At 39.8% G+C, this 16,753-nt stretch overlaps 1 protein-coding gene across 4 annotated transcripts in view; it reads left to right on the forward strand.

Annotated features, from left to right (window-relative positions):
* The first annotated feature begins 15,924 nt into the window (after positions 1–15,924).
* Positions 15,925–16,753, forward strand: part of Nelf-E (negative elongation factor E) — a 75,081-nt gene continuing 74,252 nt past the window's right edge. For all 4 annotated transcript variants that reach the window (XR_010953828.1, XR_010953829.1, XR_010953830.1 and 1 more), the window contains exons 1-2: positions 15,925–16,109; positions 16,184–16,701. Coding sequence is in view for 1 of the 4 variants with exons in the window: in XM_067790627.1 (XP_067646728.1) it covers positions 16,029–16,109; positions 16,184–16,701 (599 nt within the window). In the remaining 3 variants the exon portion in view is untranslated. The remainder of the gene's footprint in view (positions 16,110–16,183; positions 16,702–16,753) is intronic.

Here is a 16,753-nt window from a genome sequence, read left to right on the forward strand (position 1 = left end):
CACAAACACACGCGCATATGAGAGCTATACACGTGCATCTGTAGTTATAATTATAACAGATAACCAAATAGTAGATTCTAGAACAGAAGCGCCTAGAAGATGCAACGAGGAAATCAAAGAGTATAAAAGGCCGAAATAGTAGAGCCGCTATAATCAGTTTTGTTTAAGCACGCTATCTGTCGAGCAATAGTAGAGTTATTTATTGTGAAGTACTTTAATAAAGACCATTTTGCATTACTGAATAGTGGTGTTATTTATTCAACAGTTTAGTGATTCGAACTTAGCAGAAGGTTGCAAATAAGAGGATTTGCAGTATAATCGTTACAATTGGAGTCAGAAGAGGAAATGTTGAATAAATACCGAAGATTGGGAATAAAACTTGGACATGGCAAATTTGAGTGAATTGGGGATCCAGCAACTAAAAAGGAGTTGGAGAACCGTGGATTGAATACAAACGGCAATAAGATCGAACTTCAAGCACGGCTACGAGAGATAATGGAGTCGCAAGGAATTGATGTGGACGAGTATGTCTTTTATCCTGATGGGGACGAGACAACAACAAAAATTGAAGAGAAAAACGAAACATCGCAGACAGTTACGAGCACAGACTTGAACATGATTTTGGCTGCAATATATGCACAAACATCGACAGTAACATCAATGTCGTCGCAAATGTCAGAAATGTCTTCACAAATGTCATCTCAACTGGAATCGCAGGAGAACCGCATAACGTCAAAGAAGAGCACAATAAACGCATATTTTACAAATGTCGACACAGATTACATCCAAGATGGAAACTCAACTGGAAGAACAGAAAACGAAGATTGAAGCACAAGAGGCACGAATATCCGAAATGTCGGCACAAATATCAGCGCAGATCTCTGCACAACTGGAAGAGCAAGAAGGACATATTTCTTCGAAGATGGAGGCGCAAGACACAAAAATTTTGCAACTTGAGAACAAAATCGATGCCGAGATTGAAACATTGCGAGGTCATGTACAGGAGTTTCAACTAAATCGCCCAGTTGTTTCAGCAAACAATACGAAGGTAAAAACTCCATCTTTTGACGGCACTGTTCCTTTCCAGGTCTTTAAGCTGCAGTTTGGGAAGACCGCAGCAGTGAACAACTAGAATGCTGAAGATAAACTTGCTGTTCATGGCATTGAAAGGGCCTGCAGCTGAGATTTTACAAACCATTTCAGAGGGCGAACGGAACTATTATGAAGCATTGATAGGTGCTCTAGAGAGACGATACGGAACTGACCATAGGAGACAGATGTACCAAATAGAGTTGCTGAACCGCTTCCAGAGGCCTGGTGAAGCATTGCAAGAGTTTACGTCGGATGTTGAAACGCTGGCACATTTAGAGAATGTGGACGCACCCGTGGAATACACTGAAAGGGTAAAGATTCAGAGCTTTATAAATGGCATACGGGACGTCGAAACAAAGCGAACTACATACGCAAACCCAAAGCTAACATTCGCAGAAACGGTGTCACAAGCTCTGATTCAGGAAACAGCGACGCTTCTGTGTAAGTCAGTTTTCAAAGCACGCCGCGTGGAAGTAGAAAGGCCAGAGTGGGTAGACGCAATATCGGAGGTGCTGAAAGGATCGCTAAAGCGGAGTGGAAGAGTTATCAAATGCGGTAAGCCCGGTCACATTACACGTCATTGCGATCTTGGTCCTAATAGTTCCAACAATGTGGGTGGCCGTAAACGCAAAGCTGGAGGAGATGAGCAAGAACGTGTCAGATGTAAAGAACGAAAACTTGCCCCAGCTATTGAATGTCCTATGATATCTGTGTCGCAAATTGGAAGAAAATCGAGCAGTCTTGCCGTCGAAGGAAAGCTGGATGGAAAGGAGCGTGTAGTGACTGTAGATACGGGCGCATCTCATTCCTTAATCCGATCTGACTTGGTCAACAGGAGAGTAAAACCGTTACCTGGAGCAAGGTTGCGTACGGTCACTCGCGAGTATAACCAAGTCCAGGAGAAGTGGTATGTGAAGTCTTAATTGGGGAGGTCATGGTTCTACACAAATTCGTTGTGGCAGAGATCGTTGATGAAGTCATATTGGGAGTGGATTTCTTAGTTGACTATGACATCAGGATCGATATGCAGAGAAGGATTATGCAGTATAAGAACCAGGATGTGCCACTTAACTTCAGTTTGGAAAAAGGGTTCAGCAGTAAGCGAGTGCTGGTAGAGGAGATTCGACAGAGGCCACGAAAGTCGAGGAAAGTAGATCGAGCAAAGGTTGATGGAACAAATGGGCCAAACAAATCAAAACCGAAGGTACCTGTGAGAGAAACACTGGCATTGAAAAGCCCTAACGGACGTACTAAAACTAAGGATAGAATTTCGCAGAAAGAATTCAAGGGTGGTTTCAAGCCAGGACACACTACTGTTGTGAAGCGTCAGAACGATACTGATTATGCAAAGCAAATCCGTCAAGCGCAAGTTCTACCAAGTAGTTCATTGGCCAAACAACAGAGTGTGAAGAAACGAACCAGGGTAATGAGTAGTACGATGAAACATAGGTACGATGAGAACAATAATTCGGAAGGTTTTTTGGCGGGAGAGTTGGTACTGTTATACAACCCTCACCAGCGGAAAGTGTTCCATCCAAGATTCGGTGCAGTTGGGAAGGCCCGTACAAAGTTGTGAAGAAGATCAGTGACACCATCTACCGCATACAAACCATTGGGAAACCACGAAGTAGAAGAGTGGTACATTTGGAGATGCTAGCGGCGTTTAGATCGAGAGATTTGTCTGATCGGGACGATCAGACTTAGGTGGAGGGCAGTGTTACGAATATTAGCAACACTAAGGGGTAATGCCATCTCTAAGCCGATGCTAAGCAGTGACTTGATGCACATCAATAATTCAATCATTTTGTCTACACATATGTACGTACACGCAGCGTAGAAGCAACGCACAAACACATGCAGATATCTTATCTGAGATATGCAATTATAATTTGGGAAGTGTCGCTCACAAACACACGCGCATATGATAGCTATACACGTACATTATAACAGATAATCAACTGGTAGATTCTATAACAGAAGCGCCTAGAAGATGCAACGAGGAAATCAAAGAGTATAAAAGGCAGCAATAGTAGAGGCGCTACAATCAGTTTTAATTGAGCACGCTATCTGTCGAGCAATAGTAGAGGTATTTATTGTGAAGTACTTTAATAAAGACCATTTTGCATTACTGAACAGTGGTGTTATTTATTCAACAGTTTAGTGATTCGAACTTAGCAGAAGGTTGCAAATAAGAGGATTTGCAGTAAAATCAAAACAATATGTTTGTGACGAAAATTACACAATTTTGAAATGTGCGATGGTTACTTGGCTCCACATATGCGAAATCTTCAATTAAGTAATTTTGGTGATATTGCTGTACACAGAAAAGAATTAACTAAAAAGGCGTTTTGCGCTGATACCATTTTCACCAGTTTCGCAGCCGTTTGATGGCAATTGTTCGGTTTTTTGTGAATATCTATTAATAAAAGAACAATTTCTTATTTCCAACTTCTAATTATTGAATTACGTTGCAGAATTCTTGAATTCAATACTGCTGGCATTTCCTCTTGTATCTTCTATTCCCCTTTACATTTGCAAATTCCTCTTAAAAGAAAGCATGAAATAAAACACGGAATACAACAAGAATTAGCAACAACAATTTTAAGAACTGTTTGGTACGGGCGCTATTGTACTACTTCCCTCCTTTATCACGCTCTTAGTCTATGTCATGATCGACTTGAGTTCAATGATTTTCTTATGTAAAAAGGACTTACACTTTGCAGGTCCATGTACAATGGCTCAACATTCTAGGTCATTTCTTTCCTATGGAAAACTATGCTAAACTGCCTTTATTTATGCTGGCTTTGCGAAGGCAAACCTAAATTTGATTTGACCTGATTATCATTGAATGTCCTGCATACTTTTCGAGGTTAGAGATATCCCTATGCGGTTTCGGGTCTATTAAATCAAACGGCTTTAACGGTTAGGGCTACCTAACATTTAAGGTTTGCATCATTTTGGTCGTCACATCTGTCTTAATGCAAACAACTTTTCTTTACAATATTCTTACTAACTATATAAAATATTCAAAATGAATACGAGTGTATGAGTGAATAGCCTTGTTGCTTCCTTTGCTTTAAGGAGCCCAAATAAACTTTAAATACCTACTCGTTTATGTTGCGCGATTTAAATAATTTTTTAAGAACGAAATTAAGTAAATTTTCTTTAAATAAATATGTTCATGTTCAATTAATAGATTGTGCACTCATGTACCCCTTTGACAATTTTTGTGGTATTGTAAGAGTTTTTGTCAAGTAAAATATTACCATTTTTTATACGTGGTGTCAAGTAACCGCGGTTGTAAGGATCAGGGTGAACTTTTAAAACTTCTAAAAAAAATTTTCATAGCGCCAATCAATGCCTTTTTTTCATGCGGATACCCTGTCCATGCTTATTTTAGCTGAAAACTGTGTTTAATATGTCTATGACAGACCAAAATTTTAAATCCCATTTTTAATTTAGGCAAGATTTTAACTAAAGGGTATTTTAGTCAGCGACTATGATTACGGGCCAATGTCTTTAAGTTTAATTTTGATTCATTTTTTGATAGAGTACTTGATGCTTCTTTCTGGCCCAAACATTCTGTTGTGCATTTGTACTATAGAAAGTCGAACCGTACTCTAAATAATTCAAAAAACTTGTCAGGAAACACTCCAGAGGTGGTAAAAAACTAAACAATGTTTCATCAAACAAAAACTTGACATTTAATATTTATTATCAGAACGTTAGGGGGTTGAACACTAAACTAACAGAAATTTTTCTTCAGAGCCATGACATTTGTTATGATGTATTGGTATTTACCGAAACTTGGTTGAAACCAACAGTATTTAATGCCGAAGTTTTATCAGACTCTTTTGAGGTTTCAAGAAAAAATCGACTAGCCAGAGTTGGTGGAGGTGTGTTAATAGCTGTCCACACTAGGTTTTCGGCGGAGGAGGTGTATTTTGCAGTTGTTGCAAGTTATATTCCCCCACATTCTGACATTTCTTGATATTTAAAGCATTGCTCAATCGTGAAATCTGTGGTCAGTACCGCCAGGGCCTGCGATTCTGTCATTGTACTTGGCTATTTTAGATAGATAGATAGGCAGTTAATTGAGGATCGCACTGCGACCATTGGTCTATTGTGCCCTCAGCTGCTTCACTGGCGGGAAGGGCTCAGGACCAATAGGTCTTTCCGCCTGCTCATTACCCTCAACTGCCCTGTGGCCAGGAACCCAGGCCAACAGTAGTTCGTTGTGTGCTCCTAGTTGATTTAGTTTTTCAACGCACTCAAGAACCAGTGCTGATTTTATTTCAGACGCCGATATCGCCTTGAGGGCGGCCAATTGTTTCATTGGAGTATTCGCGCTGAAGGTTCGGATCAGTACACTGGCTTATGGCGAATACTTCCGCTTGAAAAATGCTCGGGTATACTCCCAGGGGTGTTGATATCTTGGCTCTGGGTCCAACGACTCCAGATCCAATCCCCTCTGGCGTCTTCGAGCCATCGGTATACCATACTATTCTATTTAGCTGATGCATGTTCTTAATTATGCTTTCCTCCCACGTACCCTTGTCTCTCAGTTCTACTTTGTACCTTTTCTCATAAACTATCTGCCTGAGTATATCATCCCTCGGGAGTTGAGAGATTGGGATCCTCTCACTCAATTCCTCCATCTTCCGGGACGATATGACTTTACCTTTGCCCGAACCTTCCTTGACGATATTCAGGAGGGTTAGCTTGGCTGACTGGTCTATTGATATATGCAGCGGGGTTAGATCGAGGATAGCCTTCAGCGCTGTTGCAGGGCATGTGCGCATAGCTCCAGTGATGCATACACATGCCAGTCGCTGAAGTTTTGACAGTGCTTAACTCGTCGTCGACCGAGTTGTTCTCGATGCCCAGGCTATCGAGCCATATGTTATCATAAGTTTTACTATCATGGTATACATCCATCTTAGCATATGTGGGCTACAGCCCCATGATTTGCCTGCTAGACGTTTGCATACCATGATGGACCTCGTGGCCTAGCTCTCATGGAGTCGAAGTGTTGTTTCCATAGGAGCTTGGTGTCGAAGATGACCCCCAAGTATTTCACAGCGGTTCCACATTCTAGTACCACGCCATCTATTGTTATTGCTCTCAGGGCTGGTAGGACCTTTCTTCTGGTAAACGGGGGTGATGGTTGTCTTAGATGGGTTGATGTTAAGCCCCATACTGGCGCACCATCCCCTCGTGATATTCAATGATCTTTGTATTATGTCACAGAACGTACTCTTGAATTTACCTCTTGTAATTATGACGATGTCGTCAGCATATCCTTGGCATCTTATGCCACTGTTTGATAGCCTTTGCAGGAGTTCATCCACTACCACAGAAGGGGTGACAGGACACCTCCTTGGTGGCACCCCCTCGTGGTATTAACCTTAACAGCGCTGTTACCTTCATGGACTTCAGCAATTCTTTTGCGGAGTAGGTTGTCAATCCATCTCTGGATAGGCATCCGAATTCCTGTTCTCTGCAGTGCTATGTTTACGCTTTCGTGAGATGTGTTGTCAAAAGCACCCTCGATATCAAGGAAAGCGCAAAGCACTGTATCCTCTGTTTCGAACGCCCTCTGTATTTCAGATGTTAATTGGTACAGAGCTGTGTCCGTGGACCTACCCGCTCTGTACGCATGCTGGCTATGATGTAGGGGCCAGCTCTTGAGGGCGTTCGACCTAATTTCTTGGTCTATTATCTTTTCCATTGCCTTCAAGACAAAAGAGGTTAGACTTATTGGTCTGAAGGACTTTCCTGGTGAATAGTCCTTTTTTCCTGATTTGGTATGAAAACCACGTTTGCTCTCTCCACATCATGGGTATGTATCCCAGTGGCAGGCTATCTTTAATGATCCTGGCGAGATGTGGGATAATCTGTGTTCTTTGCTGCATTAGCGCCGGGTAGATGCCATCCAACCCCGGAGATTTGTATTTCTCAAAGGATTCCACTGCCTTTCTGATTCTGGCCTCACAGAAGAGGGAGTTGGCTAATTGCCAGTCTGATGGGGTTGGTTTCACTCTGGGGAATAGAGGTTCCGGTACTTGCGGAGAGGCAGCAGGAAAATGTGCTTGTAGCAGGGCCTGTGCTCGCTCTTCCACTGTTCCGGTATAGATACCGTCTGGGAGCCTAATTGCTAGGTTAATCTTTCTCTGCTCTTTGGCTAAGGCCTTGTGTAGCCTTGCCGCTGCAGGTGTGCTGGAAATTCCCTCACAGAAATTCCTCAAACTTTCCCTTTTAGCTTTCCTTATCTCTTTATTGTACTTTGTTAGATTTTGAGTGGATTCCTCCCAGTTGCCGGTCCTCCTTTCCACGTTAAAAAGTTTCCTGCCTTTCCTCCTTAGTGAGATCAGATCATGCGACCACCAGGGGGTTGTCTTTTTACCTTTAACTAAGGAGGTTCTGCAACTGGAGTTGTAGGCATCTATCATTATCTGATTTGCCCTGTCCTCTCTGCTCTCTAACTCGGCACAATTGGTGCTTCTGCACTTGTTCTTGAGGCTATCTACGTTAGCCTCTATAATTCTTTTGTAGTTGCCCCAGTCTGTTTTCATGGGATTTTTTTTTAGCGTTGGCTTGCCCCGTTACAGTACCCAGCTCAAACCTTATGATCCTGTAATCCGAAAGGGAGGGTTCTTCCGAGACCCTCCATTTCGAGATCATATTCTCAGTTAGGTCGTTGCCGAGTGTTATATCAAGGACTTCTGCCCTGGCTCTTGTAACAAACGTCGGTTTACTCCCGACGTTGTATATAGTTAAATCATTACTGGCTATATATTCTAGCAAACACTCACCCCTTTGGTTAGTATCACTGCTGTCCCACTCCGTGTTATGGGAGTTAGCATCGCTTCCTAAAACTAACGTTTGGCTCTCCTGCAATATGCTACCAGCTTCTGGACGTTATCTGGAGGGATTGTATTTTCGTCCCCCGGGAAATAGGCTGCAGCTAGCACAATGCTGGAGTGGTCTCCATTGGTCTTTGCATCGATTTGCACCGCCACCAACTCTCGACTTAAAAACCCTGTAATGCAAAAATAGTTAATATCTGTTTTGACGCATTACACATGCTCTAGGTCTCTCATGAGAGAGATCCCAAATTATTCTATTATTACTCACATTAAGGCCCCTCACCTGTCCCTTGTATACTCAAGGTTCCTGTATGTGGGCAATGCCCAGATCATCCGAGGCAAACTTCCTCGCCAGTACAGTCGAAGCTGCAATGGCGTGATGGAGATGGATCTGGGCTATCTGGATAATTATGCCGGTCATTTTGGCCCGGCCGGCCTCATCGGGTCGTCGTAATCCGAAACCCGCTCTCGCTGTCGTCCCGCTTTTTCAGTGCCAGCTCCTGTAGGTTCAAGCCCTCGATGAGCTCCTGTATGGTAGGGATTTCCTCATCCCTTGGCTGTGCAATTGCATCGCTTCTGCTTGCTGCGGTGGGAGGGTTTGTAGACTCACCTGCTCGGATGGTGTCGGTGCTCGCGTCCGACATATCCTCATCCGACAGCTCGACTCTGTCGGCGCCCTCTGCCTCTGCCTTGTTTCCCGGCTGTTCACCATTCCCTGGTTGCCTTTGCCTCCAAGGTCTCACTTGGACCAAGCCGTACCTATAATGCAGCTTGAATCCGTTCCTGCGTGTGAGCTGGTATGATTCCCCATCTATGCCCACCTCCAGACGTAGGCCTGTTTCTTCTGCGCTGCAATTAATAACACGCCATCTCTGCGTCCTGAGGCCCTCGTTTTGGTTCGCGAGGGGCCGTAATGCAAACTCTATGGGGCGTTCCGCACTTCTGGGGAGGAACATGGTCACATTATGCGTCGGCGGTATATCATCCCCGCATCTCGTGCATAATGGTGGCCCTGTCCACCCCTCAAGCGTCGGTATTACCTCTACGAACCAATTAACAGTCTTCTCGTTCTCGCAGTCTACGAGGAGGAGTCCTGCTTGGAAGTACACCCCGCAAAAGACTAGGGCATGCCCACATCCCCTGAATACTCCGTCCATTATGCGCTCTTGGAGATCCGTCGGGTCCTTGGCGATTTTAATCTGCCATGTGTGACGTGGAGTCTTATAGAAGGAATACTAGTCCCTACTTCTTCTCGCGCTATCTTCTGCGATTTCCTGAACGACTTATCTGATGCTGGACTTTTTCAAGTGAACAACATTCAGAATAAATTTGGTAAATGCTTGGATTTAATTTTTGCAGACGATTCATCAAATTGTTTTGTAAATCGATGCGATCCCATTGCCCTGCCTGAGGATGTATATCATCCAGCTCTTGCGATTTTTATGGAATCTATCTATCACAATCTATCTGAGCTTACTTCCAATGTAGTGCGAAAGACACCTCCCAGATTTCTGTTTAGAAAAGCTAACTGGCCTAAATTATTACTCGAAGTGTCGAAAATAAATTGGCCTGAATACGATGTGGATACTGATAAGAGTATATCTTTATCTTTATCTATTTTTATAATGTTTTATACGAAATATTCAAAAAATGCATACCTATGTCCGATACCACTGCAATAGCATCGACGGCTTGGGACACTAAAGAACTGAAGCGCCTGAAAAATTAAAAGACGCGTTCATTCAAACGATACAAACAATCTGGTTCAATGACTGCCTTTGCCACCAACTCAATTTTACGCTACAAGTATAACACGTTAAATAGAAGTTGTTACAAGAACTATATCAGTAGGATTAAGAGCCAAATTTTTGACAATCCTAAGTCGTTTTTCAGCTTCGTTAATTCGAAAAAGAAGATGAAAAGGTTTCCTTCTACAATGAAGCTGAATGATCTCATTTTCAACGATAGCTTCGAAATTGCAAATATGTTCGCGGATTTCGTCGAATCTAATTATTCAAATACCTCTGATTTCCCGCCATTGAATTATTCTTTCAAATTGTCTCCCCTGAATTCCCAGGTAGTCCCATTTATACGTAGTGATGATCTTTTAACGCACATGGAAAGTCTAAAAATTTCTTACTCTGGTAGTCCGGATCAAATTCCGTCAGTTGTGCTGAAATCTTGTGCTCGATACTTATATCGACCTCTAGCCTGTTTGTTCAATGCCTCCCTGAAGCAATGGATATTTCCCAAGAAGTGGAAAGAATAATTCATAATACCACTGCACAAAAATGGAAGTAGAACGTGTTTTATAAATTATAGAGGAATAGCTAAGCTCAACACTATTCCTAAGCTACTTGAATCGCTTATCACTACACAACTTGCTTTTAGAGTATCTTCATTAGTTGACTTTTCACAACTTGGCTGTTGCAAGGGTAAGTCTACGGTGTCGAACTTGCTTGAGTTTACAACCTTTGTATCCAACAGTTTTAAGAAAGTTGATGTTATTTATACTGATTTTAGTAAGGCCTTCGATAAAGTTTCTCATTGCATTCTTTTATTCAAACTTGATCGGTTAGGATTTCCTCCATTGTTTCTCCCTTGGGTTTCTTCTTATTTAAAGGAAAGAAAACAAACAGTTATATTTAATAATTGCTGGTCTCGGTTGATAAACGTATCTTCTGGGGTTCCACAAGACAGCCACCTTGGCCCAGTTTTGTTCCTGCTGTTAATTAACGACCTTCCAAGTGTTTTGAAGCACTGCAAGCCGTTGATGTACGCTGATGATGTCAAACTTATAATGCCTATCCGCTTACCCGTGGATAGGGCATTTTTTCAGGCTGATCTGAATTATCTAGTTGATTGGTGTAATGTAAACAGCTTGTCACTAAACCTGCCGATCCCATGATTATGCTATTGGCCATTATTTAATCAAGCAAGTCACTAACTTTATTGATTTAGGCGCTACAATAGATCCAGAATTGGATTTTAAATTTCATATTGAATCTTGTGTGAATAGGGTTAAAGGTACTTTGGCTTTCGTTAAACGTTGGTCTAAAGAATTCAATGACCAATACGTTACAAAAACTCTCTTTATATCGTTGGGCAGGCCTATTTTGGAATACGCTTCAATAATTTGGAATCCGCGTTATCAGGTTCATTCTGACAAGCTGGAATCGGTCCAGAAACAATATTTGCTTTTTGCTTTAAAACAGTTACCATTGGATCCCTCAAAAAATCTTCCCCCTACTGCAACCGGTTAAAACTATTACAGTTACCCACTTTACAGAGCCGCAGGGAGATACTTGGCGTTTTATTTATTGTAAAACTAATAAGAGGGTCAATAGATAGTCCATTTTTGCTTGGTGAAAACAAGTTTAATGTTCCAATTAGGCCATCTAGACATTTTATTTCAATTTTTGTAGCTACATGCAGATCGAATTATGAAATGCATGAACCACTTCGCTGTTTATGCCATAATTTTAATAAACACTGTAAAAATTTTGATGCCTGTGACAATAATACCAGTGGCAAAAGTAAAAAATACAATGAAACCTGACGAGCTGCGTCCGATTAACACCCTACCTATTGATGAAAAAATTATGGAAACAGTGGTGAAAAAGCAACTAATAATATACCTAGACGATTATAATATAATCAACCAGAGCAATCAGGCTTCAGGAAAGGCTACTCCTGCGAAACAGCATTGAACATGTAAATTGGTTAGGTATTTCAATTATTTTATACGATTTTTAAGGATTAAGTTGAAACACGACTTTTCTAGTTTTTAGATTTACCGGAAGTGCCGGCCACCATATTTATTTCAAGGTTGCCCTCTATTTTCATATCGATAGTTTTACATAATTTACAATCGGGTTGCTTAACTTCTAATAACTTAAGCTATATTTACATAACGGGTTTACAAATATGGTAATTGTAGTGTGGAAAGAGGTTGTTGCTGATAAAAAGGTAGTAGTATCTTGCTTCTTAGACTTAAAGAGGGCGTTTGAAACAATCGATCAAAATGAATTGCTGAAGTTAATGGATACAATTCGGATCAAGGGAAAAGCTTTGGAATTGTTTCGTAGTTACCTGAATCACAGAAAGCGGAGGACGGTAATTGGAGACGCAGTTTCATCGGTTGTTGATGTTAACATTGGGCTGCCACAAGGCTCAGTACTTGCTCCGATACTGTTTATAATTTACATCAATGATATAAAAATTTGTTTGAGAAATTTAAAAATAAGTCTTTTTGAGGATGATGCATTAGTTAGCATTAGTAACAAAAATGTAGATTGCGCTGTCATGAAAATACAATAAGACTTAAATAATTTATATAAGTGGCTGTGCAGTAGAAAGCTAAAGTTTAATATTGATAAAACTAAGTATACGATATTTCACAAGAACCTTAATAACTTAATCCAATCTAGTCTGAAAATAAAAACCAATGCAATTGAAAGAGTAGATTAAATGAAGTATCTAGGTGTAATAATTGATGAGAAACTAAGTTTCACAGAACATATGAATCATTTAGAGAAGAAAATTGCACAGAAAATAGGATCTATGTATCGAACATGTAAGCATATTAGCCAACATCACAAAATATTAGTATATAGATCAATTGTAGAACCACATTTTATTTACTGCCCAACAATACTACTAGTAACAAATGATACGTTAATTAATAAGCTCCAAATACAGCAAAACAAAGCAATGCGTTTGATACTAAAATGCTCTTATAGAACATCAAAAAGTATTATACTTCCTATGTTAAATTGGCTTAGTATTAAACAACTAATCTGTTATTACTATTTGAAGTTTATACATTACATAACACAGGGAATGTTACCAAATTATCTGAGTGGTAGGATGCAGTACAATCATGAGATTCATAACTATGTAGCTAGGAGTAGCAGAAATTTAAGACTGCCTAAAGTAAGAACCGAATTCGCAAAAAAGACCTTAGAATACGTAGGCTATAAAATGTATGATGATAAAAGACTGTCAGCCCATTCTAAATATTCCCCCCGAATTTTGTTCTCGCGGATTTTTTATTCCCGCGGAAAAATTCCTCCAATTCTTTCCTCCTAAGGAGAACAATAATTGGGGAATAGGAATTTCGAATTTTCGAAGTCAGCTGTTTTGTCAATTGAAATTTCATTGCGCATTTCTTATTTTGTTTAAAAAATTGAAAAGTTTAATTATTGTTGCGAATTTCTTTGAAATTAAGAAATAAAGTATAAACAATGCACAGTATTGCATTTCATATGGTATTCACTGAAATGAGTAATGAATTGGTGCCACAGCAACATCAACAGAGGAGCATAAGAAAAAGAAGATGGCGAGATAACACAAATACGCCGGAGTTGCCTGCTTCCATTCAGCAAAGCAATTTTCTGGTGGCCTAGTCGAGTTGAATTCGTATTTCGTCATATGCCAACATATATTTAAGCCTTCCTAAAAATCCTTGCGCAATTTCTGGATGGCTGCATCAAACATACCAAGACCTCTTCTGTTGCTTATGATATACTCTTCGACTTAAAATAAAGAATATTGTGGTAGAATGTACATATTTTACCACACATTTGTACAAATAAATGTTCTTTCTTAAAATAACCAATTTCCTTTACTATTTCGATGCATTCCCTTTAATTTAACAAGTGAAAAAACTCCTAAGTAATGGCAGAGAAATCTCCCTCTCACTCACATTCATGATACCTACTTTTTTCCCATAACCGGTTTCCGCTCTTTCGAACTTTGTTCAGAATAGGAGGAAAGGGAGAAGTAAGAAAACTCACAAGGAATTTTTATTTAGAATACGAGGAATGGGGAAAAAACTCGCACGGAATTGTTGTTTAGAATTGGTCTGTGTGAAAACGCTGTTAAGTTTAAAGAAAAACTATTTCTATATTGTAATATTGGTTAAACAATGAATTTACTCATTTCTTTTTAATGAAATAGTTTTAAGAAAAAATTATGAATTTTGTAAATTGTACTATACAATGAATTAGGCTTTTTTGGCCGTAATAAATAGAATAATAATAATAATAAATACTCGTTTTTTAGTATTAAAAAATTACTTTTAACCACATTACATTTGTAACTTGAAATGGAGCAAAGATCGCTAAACGGCGAAAATATTGTTCAACCCTCTATTTCAAATATAAAATACCAGTTATTGAAACTTGATCATTCTTTTTATATGTATGTACTCAAATTTATTCTGTTTATATTTTGTCTACTATTAATTTCCTCTATTGTTGTCAATTTCATAAATTCTCGTGTGCCCCTTCCGGGAAACAGCTTCACCATGAGTACTCTGCGTGAGATCTTTTTGAGATACTTACAAGAATTCATTTACTCCGTTTTAACTTCTGCTTACTTTAAAATTTTTTATTTGAAATTGTCAAGCGTTTAATTAAATACTGTTTATATATTATTTTAAAATATTGCATATGTTATTTGTATCGTACATTATATCTTTAAATTAAGTGTCTGTATATTTGGTCTGTATGATTGTTTTATTTGTAGACTGATAAATAAATTAAATTAAATTAAAAATTAAATCACCAGCAATTGGCGCTTACCCGCCTAGGAGATTTTGGCATTGCCTAAGTTGCACAAGTCAGCCTACCTATCCCGGCTTCAACATAACTGGCACCAATTGCGAACACCAAGGGGCATAAAGTCTTCTTGGCGGAGGCCTTCCGCTTCCTCTGTTTCCAAATACGGGTGCTGATAGGAATACTTGCTGTGTCGAAACTTCTTCATGCATTCCCATAACAAGACCTATCGGCTGGTTCAACGGAGTTGACCATAATTCATAGACATGGCTTTTCTCATGAACACTTCAAAGAGATATGCCATCGACTCCCGATACGGCAGCTGTGATGAGAGATTAATAGAAGGTTATAGCTAAAAGTTGTTCTCCTTTTGATTTCTAAGCTAATATTCCAGAGAAGACATTACTAAATGAAGAAATGTCTGCGCACAAAATTGGAAAAACACAGAAAGCATGTATCGAATACACTATCAATATCACTCCGATAGGAGCAACAAGTGAATAACCCTATGGCACTCCTTGATGTTGCCAAAGAGCCTCAGTCAACGAAAAGAGAAAGAAACTGGCAAGTATACTAAACAATGTGGGCAAGCTTTATTTAGCGGTACAATCTTGGTAAACAATTGAGCAGCAATCAACTTCTTTCAGCTCGATTTAATCGATTAGAACGATTTTTTTCAGAATCGGATCGAAAAAATCGATTCTCCAAAAAATAGAATCGAATCCAGCTCGAAAGGGCTCCGGCGATCAACAATTGATTTACTGAATTTTTGTATATGTTCGTGTCGGGTGGTTGACGGTTGCCCCACGACTATCAAATAAAAAGCCATCCATAAATATTTGCATTGAGAAACCGTAGCCATTGTGAATCAAAATAAGTGTGATATCATATCTGTCAACTGCCTGACAGGATGTTCAATGTGGCTACTTTTTAGCGTTTTGGCAGGGTGTTCAATATGGCGGCGCATAGGGGCGGCTATCTTCAGCGGGTGATAGAATGAGATACAGAATGAGACAGCGATAGTCAATTACAAATCAGGTGATATAATAACTTTCGAATTTTGACGTATATGCAGAAGATATCACGTTTAGTTTGATTCACAATGACCGTAGCGTTCGGAAGTGAATATGTCGTCAATGGATGATGAAATGCCAAATTCTTTTTCTTATGCTTTGCTTGCAACAAAAGTTGCAAGTTGGCTACTTTTCTTGACAGATGGCGCCAGTATCGCCAATCTACCGTTCTCCATAAAATTACGTGAAATCTACTCATAATGCATAAGATGGAGTTGAACGCATCTAGGGGTTTTAAACAAACCAGCCCACCCAAGGTGAACTCCAAATTAAACATCGATATTCGATTATTCTCTAGAAATAAAGAAATTACATTTATATCGCTAGTGTGATAGCTGTTTTTTCAGTTCTAGCATCTAGCACAAATCTCAGCTGTTTTTGTTAAAAACGTTTCATTTTTGTTGATTTTCAATTATATTCACACTATAAGAATGGTATACATTCATTTTCCATCAAATTTAACTGAGGAGGAGCACATGCTGCAAGCAAAATATCAGAAATTGAAGAAAAAGGTAAAAAATCGCAGTGATTTTTAATTACAACAGAAGAATTAGAAGACGTATGTGTACACTCGGATTATTTTCAGAAAAAAGCATTGCAAGCATTAAAGGCTCCCAAACCTGAACCGGAGAAGCCTCTAACCTTGAAAAGGCCTACGGATGCACGCGATGCACGGGAAGTTGCCCGCAAGCTTATCAAAAGCGGTGCTATTCCAGCAATCCAAAAACAACATACGAAGCAAGATCAGACATCTTTTAAAAGGCCAAAGGGCCAAGAACGTGCAAAACGCGCCCCTGAAGCGAGCGTTGCTGCTTATCAACCATTCTCGTCTACACAAAATGATGTTGCACAAGAGACAATCATTAGCGAGATAATAAAAGAAGAACCAAGAATTCAAAATCTTTATCAGCATTTTGCTACAGAGCGCGATCGTGAGGAACGTGGGTTGAACGATAAAAACGTAGTGGACTCATCGCAGCCCGACAAACCGCGTGCAGGAAATACTATTTTTGTGTCTGGCAATAAGGTTACAGAAGAATTCTTAAAGAAAACATTCAACGACTATGGTACAATTGTTAATGTATCTATGGAAATTGAAAAGTGGTAAAGTGTTTATACTAGATGTTTTCGTATTACTTTTTGATAGAGCTCTTTC

This window comes from Eurosta solidaginis, chromosome 5 (assembly GCF_040869045.1).
Source record: "Eurosta solidaginis isolate ZX-2024a chromosome 5, ASM4086904v1, whole genome shotgun sequence".
NCBI lineage: Eukaryota > Metazoa > Arthropoda > Insecta > Diptera > Tephritidae > Eurosta > Eurosta solidaginis.